At 37.0% G+C, this 13,800-nt stretch overlaps 4 protein-coding genes across 22 annotated transcripts in view; all 4 read right to left on the bottom strand.

Annotated features, from left to right (window-relative positions):
* LOC145893895 (uncharacterized) overlaps positions 1-823 on the bottom strand; it is an 87,784-nt gene extending 86,961 nt beyond the window's left edge. For all 18 annotated transcript variants that reach the window (XR_014401526.1, XR_014401527.1, XR_014401529.1 and 15 more), the window contains exon 1: positions 578-823. Coding sequence is in view for 13 of the 18 variants with exons in the window: in XM_082982281.1 (XP_082838407.1) it covers positions 578-634 (57 nt within the window). In the remaining 5 variants the exon portion in view is untranslated. The remainder of the gene's footprint in view (positions 1-577) is intronic.
* A 566-nt stretch (positions 824-1,389) lies between these two features.
* LOC145894360 (bile acid-CoA:amino acid N-acyltransferase-like) lies at positions 1,390-3,378 on the bottom strand. The gene is made up of 5 exons (XM_082982920.1): positions 3,242-3,378; positions 3,082-3,177; positions 2,909-3,009; positions 2,539-2,776; positions 1,390-2,391 (listed from the first exon to the last, which is right to left on the bottom strand). The coding sequence occupies exons 1-5, from the start codon at positions 3,309-3,311 to the stop codon at positions 1,577-1,579; spliced, it is 1,320 nt and encodes a 439-aa protein (XP_082839046.1). The 5' UTR covers positions 3,312-3,378; the 3' UTR covers positions 1,390-1,576.
* A 224-nt stretch (positions 3,379-3,602) lies between these two features.
* On the bottom strand, positions 3,603-5,212 carry LOC145894361 (bile acid-CoA:amino acid N-acyltransferase-like). Of its 2 annotated transcripts, XM_082982921.1 has the most exons (5): positions 5,102-5,212; positions 4,948-5,043; positions 4,779-4,879; positions 4,469-4,706; positions 3,603-4,400 (listed from the first exon to the last, which is right to left on the bottom strand). In XM_082982921.1, the coding sequence occupies exons 1-5, from the start codon at positions 5,169-5,171 to the stop codon at positions 3,610-3,612; spliced, it is 1,296 nt and encodes a 431-aa protein (XP_082839047.1). In that variant the 5' UTR covers positions 5,172-5,212; the 3' UTR covers positions 3,603-3,609. The 2 variants fall into 2 exon arrangements, with proteins under 2 accessions (XP_082839047.1, XP_082839048.1); XM_082982922.1 differs by lacking the exon at positions 4,948-5,043 and having other exon boundaries at positions 5,102-5,174.
* An 850-nt stretch (positions 5,213-6,062) lies between these two features.
* LOC145894686 (uncharacterized) lies at positions 6,063-11,824 on the bottom strand. The gene is made up of 11 exons (XM_082983323.1): positions 11,622-11,824; positions 11,378-11,476; positions 11,185-11,285; positions 10,885-11,125; positions 10,031-10,799; positions 9,467-9,531; positions 7,979-8,146; positions 7,804-7,902; positions 7,625-7,725; positions 7,315-7,555; positions 6,063-7,043 (listed from the first exon to the last, which is right to left on the bottom strand). Exons 1-11 carry the CDS (start codon positions 11,773-11,775, stop codon positions 6,274-6,276), a joined length of 2,808 nt encoding a protein of 935 aa, XP_082839449.1. The 5' UTR covers positions 11,776-11,824; the 3' UTR covers positions 6,063-6,273.
* Between the last annotated feature and the right edge of the window lie 1,976 nt (positions 11,825-13,800).

Below are 13,800 nucleotides of genomic sequence, written 5' to 3'. Positions count from 1 at the left end.
GTAAAAATCACAATTTTGCAACACTTCCAATTTCTTAAATATATAAATTAGAGCAGGTTAAGTTTTTGTCGAAACGTATTGTTTTAACATGACAGTGTTAATAACAATATGGGCCAGTCTCTTAATACTCAGAATTATGAGAAAACCTGTGAGTTGTGTTCCTAAATTAGAGCAGTTACCAGCATCACAAATAAAAGGGTAATCCTCGTGCTGTATATAGACAAGTTTCAGCTTGCTGTGAACAGTAGTTCTCTACTTTTTTGCCTTACACCAATAGGACCTTACATATACAACTTTTTTTTAAGCAACTAAAAATTGCTTGTAGTGGGGTATGGTTGCAAATGAAATACTTTGGCAAACTTATACGGTGTAATAGTTAGATTTTTAGTGTCTCAGAAAAATTATTGCTATACCATTCGCTTGTGTTTTTTCACCATCTCTACATTCGAAATACTCGCAAGCTTTCTTTTTATTTAAAGTAGCTCAAATTTTTACCAAATGAAGTTCTAGGAGTGTGCTTATGGGGAAAATTTTAACAAAAAAGCATTTACCAAAAGCATGTGAAGTCCTGCCATACCTGGTTTACTTGGTACTGGTCATTGTTTAAATTTCCCTGATCATATTTGGAATCCATTCAGGCTAATGTAATTCAACAAACATGACCATATTTGACTGATTCCAATCACAAAAGGGCAACATATGATGAATGACAACTGAATCCAGTGTTAAGTCCATTATCCACAAGACGCAAAAACAGTCCGAGGAGAACAGTTTTTAATTCTCAATTCACTACATTTCATTTAATTGGATTTATCTTTAAAAGAAAAACTAAAAAGAAACAAAACACCATGTACAAAATTAGTAAATAAAATACAATCCATGGTTCCAAATTCGCATGCACAAGGGTGTGATGTCACAATGCTCCACGTAAAGACGAACTGAAAATGCATTAGTTTAAATAACAGTTATTCACCAACTCATGTAGTACAGCCCTAAATTTAAAAGTTGACAGCAGATAGACACTAAGCTTATTTGTTTTATGGGTAGCCTATGTTTTTGTTTTGTTGATGCATTCAACTAAGTGAGTAAAATTATGTAAATTTTAAAATCTTTTGCATAACTTTCTAAAGTGACCTACAGAATTTGGAGAATACGATTATGATTTGATTTAGACTTTTTTTGTTTAATATGCTGTGATTTTTCCCACTAATGAGACCAAAAGGAAGCACCTGCTGACCTGCTGCAAACACGCGTGGCGCATGTAGTTTGTGAATTCAGTACGTACTAAAACGTCCCACATACGTTATCCAATGACCGAGGAGTCAATTATCCCATAACCTTTCGAACTCTGATACAAAAATTTAGAAATTAACATGTTGTACTTGAAAAGGTTATCACGGTTAAAATTGAAATAAATCAAGTAGGTAAATTACACAAAAGTTGAACAAAAACAAAGTAATAATAAAAACATGATTTTTGTAATTCCACAATTATGATCTATGTAAAACAACAGATATCAACACTGAAAACACTGAAAAATGCACGAGGCAAGTTGGAAGGAGCCAAAACTACACCATTAAAGTTTGGATGCTTGTGATATACTGGAATGCTTCAAAAACTGGACAACATTGTTCCATATGTAAACCTGGGCCCTACAATGTGGAACTTTGTTACCTCCCCATTCAACTAAATTTGCCAATGGCTTTCCTTGGGTCCTGGCACAAAATGGTGTGTACGGTGGGTCAAGTATATGACCTGCTCCAGGGCAACGCATGATGAAATATTGTGGGTGGTTTGCGTTTTTTAGTAAGTTCTCCGCTTGGTTACAATAATGTTCTGATGGCACGTTGCAATCACCCAAAGAAGCAACAATAAAAAAAGGTATATCATAGGAAATAATCAGAAACTGCACATGGTTGCAATTGTAAAACTTAAACACAGACTTGGAGATTGTTTCATTATCGAAATCTGTGACCACTGGAAGCTCATTTCTCCCCACAAAAGCTCCAATTTTATTCAACTTTCTTATATTCAGTTTGTCATGATCAATACTGGGCCACAGTTTTTCATGATAATGGTGAGAATTGTGGATTGGTACAGTTGTTGAATTGATCGAAACAACAGACTTAATGCCCTGCAAACACTCAGCCATGCACAAGCAAAACTGACCACCTTTGCATATCCCAACAACAGACACTCCTTCACCACCTTTCACCTCAGGGTGTTCATATAAATATGCAACTGCATTTTCAAATTTTTTCATGTCTACATGAAATTCCCAGTTTTCGAAGCCAAAATATTTCAAATTAAATGCTGCAAAACCATGTGATGACATAAGAGAGGAATGAGTCTCATATGGGTTGGCCATCGCACCAAGAATGTACATAACACCTAAAACATTTAAAAAATAACTTGTAAATTATGGACACCAGAAACAGATTACTCATAATTCTGAGAATAAAGAGACATACCCATAGTGCTGCAAAGTTTTTTTCCAAAACATCTTAAATAAAACCATTAAAAAATTTTGCACAGTACCTGGAAACGGACCTTTTCCTGGAGGAATAAACAATGTTCCTTTTACATCTGGTTTATTAACTACAATACGCCTGGTTCCTGGCTTCATATAGAGACGGGTCATTTGGAATTCAACAATAACATTTTCATTTTTATTTTCCAGAAGCTGATTTATGCTGAAGAACTGCTTGTTGTAAACTTTAAAGGTGATCATGTTTGGTTTTGTAACATCCTTTACCATAAACCTTGCAAATGGAACCTGAAACGTCATTAACAATATGACTTAATGCAGTAATCAAAATCTCCCATGGCAGAACACAAAAACATAGTGAAAGAAAGGAGTTGGTCTGGATCCAATGAACAATTTTTTAAAATAATATAAATATCTAACCTTATTTTTTGGTGAAGGTTCCATAGACCAAAGTAAACCCATTTTACTAACTCCGTGATAAGTTCCAGCAATAGATTCTTGTTGTGATAAATCAATACTTCCTAAAAGCATAAAAAACACCAACAAGTGACTACAGATAGAAAACGTCATAACTTTCAAAAAAAATTGCATACCATTGCCAGCAACTTGATACACCCCCAAACTTTCAAATGCATGAGGTCCTGAGTGTTGAGTGCCCTGAATTGTGACAAACTCCCCAGGGGGCAAACCTTCAAATAATATACAAAGTAAACATCAAAACTAAAAAATTGAGTGAAACAGGTTATGGCATACCATGTACTGTAATGTCCACTGCTGAGTCAGCCAAACTTGGATCAGGGTAAACCCTTACCCATGGATTCATGTTTATAACACACTGAACCAAAATGCTACATTTATTATTCAGCTAAAACCGACATGAAGACCTTAAACATGAAAATGGAGTATAGAGAGTATGACAATTTTATACAGGATCATTAAAAAGTTAAACAAGAAGGTTTTATGCAGCTTTGATTTTCAAGTAGTATGAAACATATACAATACATTTGCATAGGAATATTAAAAAAACACAAAATGTTTTTGAAGTTAACAAGAAAATAAATAACAATGGAAAATTAGGTTAACAGCTATTCGGACCACATATATATGGAGATGGAATAACACTACAGCTTGGATGTTGGTAACCCCATAGCATTATCATGAAGAAAATGAGTTATATTTTTCCAGCAATCTATCTGTGCTTTACAGTGAGGAATTTTAATGCCGCCCCATTCAAAAAGTTCAGTAAACGGATTTCCAGAACTCCTACAACAGAATGGGGTGTAAGGAGGTTCAAGTAAATGTCCTGCTCCTGCATATCTGAGAATGCCATAGTGGGGATGTCTTGCAGTTTTCAACAATCTTTCCACTTTGTTACAGTAATGTTCTGAGGGAATATTACTGTCCCCCAAAGCAGCAACCACAAGACATGGCACATCATGCCTTGTGTAAAATTTAAACAATGATTTTGAAAGAGTGTCTTCATCAAAATCTGTCAGCACTGGTATTAGAGTTCTTGAAAGCAATGCACCATGCTTGCCAAATGTGTATGGAGTGACCTCGTCGGTGTCTAATGTAGACCAGCTTTTATTTTTGTATTGGTGAGAATTGTGCACTGGAGCTATCGGAGCATTTATGGCAACAACAGATTTTATGCCATCAAGACATTCGGCCATGCACAAGGCAAACTGTCCACCTTTGCACACTCCAACCACAGATACACCTCCATCATACTTTACAACAGCAAGGTTTCTCACAAAATTAAGTGCACTTTCCATTTGAGTCATGTCTATGTTGAAAACCCAATTTTTAAACCCAAAATACTTGAGATTGAATGTTACAAAACCATGTGAACTCATTAATGATGCATGAGTTTCAATTGGGTTGGCCATTGCACCCAGAATATAGATAACCCCTAAAAATGTATTCAGAAGTGGTAACTGCCTGTAAAACTATCTTCATTTTGTTATCCACACAACTTACCAGGAAAAGGTCCATTGCCAGGTGGAATAAATAACGTTCCTTTAACATTTTGCTCTTTTACAACAACACGTTTTGTTCCTGGCTTCATGTATAATCTGGTTACTTGACAACTTGCGACAACATTTTTTTCATCATATAAAATCAAATCTTTGATAGAGAAGAACTGCTTGTTATACACACGAATGACAATTATGTTCGGCCTTGCAACATCCTTCACAGTAAACCTTGAAAACTGAACCTTGTTGAAAACAAAATTTGGTATTGTTAGCTATTTATTTCAACATGTTAGAAAATAATATATGACAAGTACATCGTTATATGGCGATGGGTCCATAGACCAAAACAACCCCATTTTGTCAACTCCAAAGTAGGACCCAGCAAGTGATGGTTGTTTATCCAAATTAATTTCACCTGCAGAACAGCTTTTAAGCATTATAAACTTCTGAAAAAAATTATAAGTCTGCAAAAGTTGTGACTACCATGTTCATTAACTTGAAAAACTCCATAACTTTCAAATGCATTTTGTCCTGAATGTGATGTTGCTCTTAATGTTACCAAAGTATTTGCAGGTAAACCTAAATATTTAACTGAGTTAATGTACAGATTTTATGGGTTTGGAAAAAGTTTGCTTACCACAGCAAGTTATGTCCACTTCAGCATCTGCAAGACTTGGTTCTGGGCTTACAATAACCCGTGGAGACATGTTTTTAAGTTTAGATAAATTGTGAATGTAGTTTTTAGCATGTCGCTACCGTAGAGGAACAAACAAAAGAAGAAAAACAAAAAAACAAGTATTTAGGTTAAAATTATTCACACCTAATTTCTGCTGTTGTTTCCTGCCAAACTGTACAAAGCTTTGACATCAGCCATCTGTCTGCAGCTCACATATGTTATATTATTGTCATTCTTACAGGCATTTAACAAATAAGCCTTAAGGATGACATAGCAGTGTCCACCTTGTTGACATAGTGTGTACCTACCTACCTGGATAACCTTTGCACCCTGGTGTAGTGAACACACATGTGTATTTTTAATATGTATTTTTATAATGTACGTTGATTACGCATCTACACTGGCAGTGTGCTGAGCGAAATACTTGCAACACCTGTAGGCCAGCACTGGATTAAACTTTTGCATGTAAAAAAAAAAAGCTTAATACAAAAATCAAAATTGACGTTTTTGAAACTGCCGTTTTCGCCAAGACCATTGTTGGTCAGGTCAAAAATAATTTTTGTAAGTAAGTAAGTATGAATTCTACTACAAAATGTACATCGTGTGTAAAGATTGCTTTTATGGCAAACCCAACAAAAAAACATTGGTTGCATGAAAGGGGATTTTATTGGAATTTCCCTTGGTATGAAAATCAAACTTTCAGCACGTTTTGTTGTGGTTCTATGGTGGCCGTTTTATGCATCTTCCCGTTGGCTGCTGCGGCAATTAAGGGTCTCGCCATTGCAGGATTTATGCTATAATAACCCTGTTGTATACCACAAAACTTAACTAAACTCAAGATGACTCCAACATTAGTAAGGCATCCAATACTCACAAACGAACAAAACACTTTTTATTGAGGAAGAAGTTTTAATGAGGTATTAATTGTGATGTTGCATATTGAGACAGAATACAGACCTAATTGCAAATTGCATATATACCCAAAAGCACAACAATTTGGGCCGAAGTACGTCTTTGCTATGAACAATATCAAATAGAGCACATGTATTTACAAATATGATTTAGGTGTACACAATATCATGTCACATGAAACAAGAAAAGACTTTTTTGTGGTAGCACAACAAAAATTTTCATCATATATTTAGTTTTTCTGACAAAAAGTTGAGTTGTCGTTCCCAGGCATCTTTTTCTGCTTGACTATGCAATGGCTGTTTGCCACCAAAACGCAGAATTCCTCCAAATTCTGGTTGGTAAGTTATTAAGCAAAGTGGAAAGTTTGGTGGTTCAAGAATATGACCAGCACCAGGATAATAAATAACTGCATAATCAGGATGATTCGATTCTCGCAGATGCTTTTCAGCAACCTTTGCAGTGTATTCTGACGGCACACATTGATCATCCATACAAGCAATTAATAAATAGGACACTTCATGTCTATGCTCAAATGGGTAATAGCCTGAAAGTTCTGAAAATTGATCAACTGGAGGCACGTCGAAAGCATTTTTCAGCCTGACATAACCATCTTCATCCTTTTTAACAGGAAGCATTGGCAATTGTGGCCAAAACTTATCTTTGTATTTCAAGTCACCAGCTGCAGTAGATATGGCTCCATTAATCCAAACAACACAGCGAATGTTTGAAAGATAAGTTGCCATTGCCATCGCTATAGATCCCCCCTTGCACAAACCCAATAAGCCCAATCCATTTTGACTCTGCACTTTCGGGTGTTGCTTCATGAACTCAATTGCATTTTCGAAATAGGAAAGATCAAGTGTAGATAGAAATGATGGCAGGTGTTCCATTCCATAATACTGCAGAACCAATGAAGCAAAACCTCTGGATGCCAACAAAGCCCCTTTGTATTCTCTTATACCTGGATATCCTCCAAACATAACAATAACACCTAAAAAGTTGTGGAAAGTTTTTAATTTGTGTTCATCGTTCAAAGAACAAAGATTATTGGAATTAAGAAACACACAACAAAAACATAGGAAAACTAACAACGGATTTACCCATCATTCTTAAAGTGAAGAAACTGGCCCATACTGCTGAGAAACTGACTCAGCAGTATGGACCAGTTTCTATATACTCAGAATACAACAAAAATACTTAATAACTGACATAAGTATGTTTCGGCAACGTTGGCAAGGTCTACATAGTAATTAGCCCTTTACCTGGATGAGGACCTTCGCCCTCAGGCAAAAACAAGGTTCCAACCAAGCCATTTTTACGGACTGGGATACGAGTAACACCTGGGGCTACAATTGGTCTTTGTACGGAAAATTGTAGCAATTGATTTAATCGTGGTCTTTCTGTAATCGTAAATGACTCCATTTCACTGTTTTTGCCTTTATAAACAGATATGTTGTATGTTGGTGCTTCAATGCTCGTATTAGGGTATCGAAGATGTGTTTTCTACATAACATATTGATTTATTCTACCTGGATATCCACCAAATATATTTCATTTATTCTTCCTGATTACATTGCCATTGGTGTAGGGTTTCATTGACCAAAATAGTCCCATAGGTTCAACTCCACTGTATGTTCCCCCAATAGATGGATCTTTCACTAGGTTAATATTTCCTAACAATAGAAACACAATAACCAGCTGAATTAATGTGATATAATGCCGGAAAAAATCATAATATTTAATCCTGCTACCTGTTTCGGATGTATGGTATTGCGCAATACTCTCATACCAAGTGTTGTTTGAAACTTTGAGAGATGCATACAACGAAACGTCTTGTGAAGCTGGCAAACCTATGCATGTGACAAACTACATTTAGCCCACATCAATTGTTAAACACATAAGTTATCACCAATATAAATAACTAACCATGGATTTTGATGTCAACGTTTTCATCAATAAGTCGGTTTTCACCAGACACAGTGGCCCTTGGCCCACTGTGCAAGTATTGGTGACTGGTACACCAGGATGCAACAATATTTCTGAGTAACTTGACACCAAAAAATTGTCTCAGACTAATAACATGCATATTGCATACTTAACCTACTTATCCCTTATAAAATTAACAAAACTTTGAACGCGAGTTGTTTGATCGTCTTACGAGGTAGCGGTATGATTTTTTTACAGGGTATATATAGATCATAAGCTGACCTTTTCTGTCAAAAGTCAAAAGTAGTAATCGGAATCCAGGTTTTTTCTAAAGGCACGATTAATTACACGCGCCCGTGTAAGCGTTGCGTTCGATCACCACACGAATAATATCAAAATTGTGGTAAAAATATATATTAATATTCGGTTATGATTATGATATGTGTATTATAACATAAGTTGAAAACACAAAATCGGCGGCCTGGAATTTTTAGAGCATTTGAATATTTGAAAGCTTCGATGGGGAACATGCAGAAATATGAATTGATATTAATAATCATGAGGTTTACCAGATTCATGCAGCCTAGCTGGATTAGCCATTTTTCCGACAAATCGAAGCGAGATCACAAAATTCAAGCTTCCGGTGAACTCGCGTCCCTGAACTAACTAGGCCCAAACTTTCTACCAACTGAGCTACTGGAGTTTCACAGGTATATTGTAGCCAAGGTACACTGGCGAGCAAGCGCACAATCTGCCTGGCAACTTATACATATACGCCGAGGATCTCTACCACCATAATCAGACAATGCAGTAATGTTTCATGCAAGGACATGATTAGCAGGATCGCCCCACTGCGCAGCGATTGTATTAAGATCATGAGGTTTACCGGCTTCACAGCCCATGCAGGCATTGCAGCCTAGCTGTATCAGCCATTCTTTTCCGACAAGTTGAAGCGAGATCTGAAAAATCAAGCACACGGTGAGGTTTGAACTCACGACTCTGCTGGCTAATAAGGGCCAAAAACGTTTTGCCAACTGAACTTCAGGAGCTCGGCGATTTAACGGGGAATATTGTGGCCAGGCTACGCTGGTGCGCAAGGACAATAACGTTTTCGGGAAAGGGCCTTTTTAACACAAATTTTGTTTTAACTTGGTTTTTCGAAACCGCTTTATACTCTTTTGCATTTAAATCCTGTCTTTCTGTCCTGTCGCCTTCGCTTTTGTTATCTCGCTTGCGTTACGTCTTTCAACTTGCGCTACTTCTTCTAAGTTTCCGTTGACGCGTAATTGCAGCAATTATCTTTGTTTTTGCCTCGTATTTGATATGACCCAATATATTTTCGACTTTTTTTTACAAATAAACAGATCGAAATTTGGTCTCACAGATTAGTCCTGATCTCATGTTGTATCAAATCAACCATGTGACCGAAAAAAGACCATCGGTGATCCGACCTGCAGCCAACATGATGGCAGACGGAGACTTTCTTACCAACTTGAGGTAGGACTTTCGGTGATGGAAGACTGTCAAAACCATCCTCATCCCTGGGTATACTACTGTTATTTTTGTTGATGAGTTAATATTTGGACGAAAATATGCATGTGTTACAAACCGAGGAGGCACAACTTTTTTAAGAGATAATTTAGCAACAAGTCAGTATACATGGAAGGTTTAAACTGAGCCTGCACTATCAAGACTATTTGGTATAAAGCAATATACCAATTCTCGGCTGCTCTGTCATTTGGATTTGGCTGATTTTTTGTGTTGACATCCTTGGGCTTTTACTGAAATTTCTTTTTTTGATGGTAGGCCTCCATCAAGTCTGGCAAAGTGAATTGAAGCATGAATTGTTAACACTGATTGTAATTGACACTCAAAGAACAAAAAAAAAATTGAATAAAAATTCCAATTGTGAATAAAATGTTTCAAAATTTATCACAAACCAAAAATACATATTGCACAAATCTATGGGCAAGATTAAAGCACACAGATTTTCACACTATCTTATAACAAAAATAGTATTTACTGTTGTGCTTCAATAAAAACATTCTTTACTACACATTTAGTTTAGTAGACAAAAACTCTAGTTGTCGATTCCAAGCATCCTGTTGTGCGTGATAATGTAAAGGTTGTTTCCCACCAAAAACCATCATGCTACTTAGTTCTGTTTGGTAAGTTTCTGTGCAAAGAGGGAAGTTCGGAGGCTCGAGAGCATGCCCTGCACCAGGATAATACAGAACCTTGTAATCAGGATGCTTTGATTCTTGCAAATGTTTTTCAGCTACCATTGCAGCGTATTCTGCTGGTACACATTGGTCTTCCATGCCGGCAATGAGCAAATAAGCAACATTGTGTCTTTGTTCAAATGGAAAATAGCCAGGAAATTTTGAAAATTTATCAACAGAAGGCAAGACAAAAAAATTTTTCAACCTAACATAACCATCTTTGTCTTTTTTGATTGGAAGCATTGGCAATTGCGGCCAAAATTTATCTCTGTATTTCAAACTACCAGTTATAGCACTAATGCCTCCATTAATCCAAATCATGCACCGGATGGCGGGAAGATAGGAGGCCATTGCAATGCCTATGGCTCCACCTTTACACAAACCTAACAGGCCAAGTCCATTTTGACTTCGCACATTGGGATGTGCCTTCATGAATTCTATTGCGTTCTTAAAATAGGAGAGATCAAGTGTATCCACGAACGGTTTCAGGTGTTCCATTCCATAATACTGAAGAACCAATGATGCAAAACCTCTGGATGCCAACAACGCTCCTTTGTATTCCCTAATACCTGGATATCCTCCAAACATTACAATGACACCTGAAAAGACATGGTCTTTGGTCAGCAATTCGGTAGGCCAGGAAAAGAAGACACAACATGCAAATTCAATTGACAGTCTGATTACCTGGATGAGGACCTTCGCCCTCTGGTAAAAACAAGGTTCCGACCAAGCCATTTTTACGGACAGGAATCCGAGTAACACCCGGGGCTACAATTGGTCTTTGAACAGAAAACTTTAGCAGTACATTCAATGCTTGTCTTTCTTTACTCCTAAATGACTCCACTTTACTATGTCTGCCATTGTGAACAGATATGTTGTACGTTGGTGTTTCAATGCTTGTGTTTGGGTAACGAACAGGATGTTTCTGCACATTGCATGTAGCTTTGTTAGAAAATAAAACAATTTTTATTGATTTACAATTACATTGTCATTGGTGTACGGTTTCATTGACCAAAATAATCCCATAGGTTCAACTCCACTGTACGATCCCCCAAGAGATGGATCTTTCATCAGGTCAATATTTCCTGGCAAAAAATAAATAAACTTAACCATTTAAAATAATTTTGGCAACTATGACAGAAAAGTTGACAAACATAACAGAACTCACAAGGTTTACCTGTTTCAGATGAACGGTAGTGGGCCACACTCTGATACCAAGTGTTGTTTGAAACTTTGAGAGAAGCATACAATGAAACATCTTGTGAAGCTGGCAAACCTGTGCATGTGACAAACAATATTAGGCCAAAATGATTTATAATGATGAATAATTTATTTTGATGAATAAATTTCCAGTAAACATGCTAATAAACATAACCTGCAAGGTTTATCTAGTCATAAGTCTTTAATATAGTAATACAAACCATGTATTTTGATATCAACGTTTTCATCAATAAGCCGATTTTCACCCAGCACGGTTGCCCTTGGCTCAGTATGCAAGTCGTGACTGGTATACCTAGCAATTGTATTGATAAGTGTTCTGTCCCTAAATAACTGTCTCATATTAAGAAAGTACATCGCGCGCAACACCAGATAAGGTCTTGGTGAGGTTAACTTACCGTGTATTGGATCTGAAAACAAACACCTTTTACCTTGATTAGGAGTTGTACGTACACAAGTCGGGCACCATTTCCCTTTTTCTTGTTTCTCTCGCGCAAGGTAACAAGTCCAGTAGGATTCGCATTTCCGCGCAAAAACCAACGATGCAAAACCTCTGGATACTAACCACTGATTTCTATTAGTGTTTAATATACATCAGTGATACAAACAAAGCGCCTTTCTATTCTCCAATACAGGGATGCAAAAAATAAAATTACTGAATATAAATTAATAAATTTGTAAAATGTGTTACGTCAGTAGGGAGAAACTGACATTCAGTGTGGCAAAATAACATTAGTAGCTTATAGTTACCTCACTGTGGACCTTCAACCTCTTGTGCAAACAAGATTCCCACCAAGCTATTATCACAGTCGGATTACGATTAACACCTGACAGACCAACAATTGGTCTTGTAGCAACACGCATGTTTCCCAACTTTTTCACACATTTGGAACAATGACGGACCGAAGGCTTCAGACGGAGTTAGGCTTTCCTGAAGAACTCGCGCATTCTTCTGACATGCGACTCGACGACAAACCTTTTTTGTTGTTGTTAAATACCCGTTGGCAAATACTCTGACAGTCTCTCATTCTTTCTGTCACCCAACTATATAGTCTCAGACACATAAGTAACCAACTGCCACGCCGTAGAAGTTACTCGCTCAGTCACTAACGCGCTTGGTACAATGATATTGCAACGCGCCTTTCTGTAAAGTAAGTATGCTTACGGAGTCCAAAAACAGTAGTCTATACAGCAATTAAAGAACACGCATAGCAGACTTATTTTCAGTTATAGCAGCCGACCGAACCTTAATTGAACGCTGCAGTCCTTGACCAGAAAACTGCAGCAACTGATTTAAGCCTGGTCCGTCTGTATTCCTCAATGATTTCGCCTCATTATATTTACCATGTGAACAGACATGTTTCGCATATATTTTCTAACAAGACGTAAACTGAGCTGTCTCTATGTTCTTTGTTTCAACGTAACATAGAAATATTATACGTGCTATACGTTACATCAGTGCCTTTCAACCTTTTTACAGACAGTCCGCACTTTTTTATGCCACGAAAGTTTCATTAAATATTGTGTATATACTATATAGACTCCAACGATTTTGGTTTTGCTGATGTTGCAAGTATGCAAGTCTAGTTGTGATGAGAATTGGGTGTGGCGTTATATAATAGTGGTCTGCGTAGTAACATTTTATGAACAATGATGGCTCTGCAGGGAGACAAAACATGTTATTAGGTATTTGCAAAATCCTTTTTAGGTATTTGCAAAATCCAGCTCATGCTGTAAAAACGTAGTGGCACCCCTAGTGTATGTTATACTCTTATCGTGCTGGACAATTTTTTAAGTGTTTAGGTAACCAAATATGAAAAAAGTCGTATACTAAAAACACTATTTACGGGCGAATTTCATCCGTACTTATCAGCAGCATGTTTTCCATCCGCTCAATATATTTTCATATCCGCACTAGTGCACATGGTCCCACTGGTTGAGAAGCACTGCGTTACATGATCGACAGGTTAGGCAGTGCACTGGGTTAATGACGTTATAAGCAACACCAAGAAACGGTCACATGACATACTATTGTCAACATTTGGAACAATAGGTGGCGGTATGGAGCTTAAATAAAAGGTTGTATGGCGATTAAAAACGGTTGCACGGCCCAAACACATGCTTTAAAGTCGTCGACACATCAACAAGTAAAGCTTCCGTCGTCACTAAACGTATGTGTGAATCAATCCCAATGAATAATAACCTGATGTTACCTGTGGCGATTGTTTTTGTATTGTGTTTAATTGTTTGCTTGAGTCGACTTTTGCAAGGTAGTCTGCTTATAGTTGTTTTCCAATACCGAAACTTAAGCATAATGTGTCAATCATGCGAACATGAATTAAACTTTTAGTTTTCACAATGAGTTCGTCAAAAAATTGTCGA

Source organism: Ascidia mentula, chromosome 3 (genome assembly GCF_947561715.1).
Source record: "Ascidia mentula chromosome 3, kaAscMent1.1, whole genome shotgun sequence".
Classification (NCBI taxonomy): domain Eukaryota; kingdom Metazoa; phylum Chordata; class Ascidiacea; order Phlebobranchia; family Ascidiidae; genus Ascidia; species Ascidia mentula.
The sequence above is the reverse complement of the archived record's forward strand: the minus strand, read 5'-3'. Positions and strand labels throughout refer to the sequence as shown.

What these genes read in the sequence shown, in the direction of transcription:
- LOC145894360 (XM_082982920.1), bottom strand. Translation starts at nt 3,311, where the DNA reads ATGAATCCATGGGTAAGGGTTTACCCTGATCCAAGTTTGGCTGACTCA. An exon ending in AGTGGACATTACAGTACATG is followed by an intron (nt 3,178 to 3,241) that starts GTATGCCATAAC and finishes TATTATTTGAAG; the next exon opens with GTTTGCCCCCTGGGGAGTTT. An exon ending in GTATCAAGTTGCTGGCAATG is followed by an intron (nt 3,010 to 3,081) that starts GTATGCAATTTT and finishes TTATGCTTTTAG; the next exon opens with GAAGTATTGATTTATCACAA.
- LOC145894361 (XM_082982921.1), bottom strand. Translation starts at nt 5,171, where the DNA reads ATGTCTCCACGGGTTATTGTAAGCCCAGAACCAAGTCTTGCAGATGCT. An exon ending in AGTGGACATAACTTGCTGTG is followed by an intron (nt 5,044 to 5,101) that starts GTAAGCAAACTT and finishes TTAAATATTTAG; the next exon opens with GTTTACCTGCAAATACTTTG. An exon ending in ACCCATCGCCATATAACGAT is followed by an intron (nt 4,707 to 4,778) that starts GTACTTGTCATA and finishes GTTTTCAACAAG; the next exon opens with GTTCAGTTTTCAAGGTTTAC.
- LOC145894686 (XM_082983323.1), bottom strand. Translation starts at nt 11,775, where the DNA reads ATGTACTTTCTTAATATGAGACAGTTATTTAGGGACAGAACACTTATC. An exon ending in GGGCGAAGGTCCTCATCCAG is followed by an intron (nt 10,800 to 10,884) that starts GTAATCAGACTG and finishes ATGTCTTTTCAG; the next exon opens with GTGTCATTGTAATGTTTGGA. An exon ending in GAAAGTCCTACCTCAAGTTG is followed by an intron (nt 8,147 to 9,466) that starts GTAAGAAAGTCT and finishes AAGTAGGTTAAG; the next exon opens with TATGCAATATGCATGTTATT.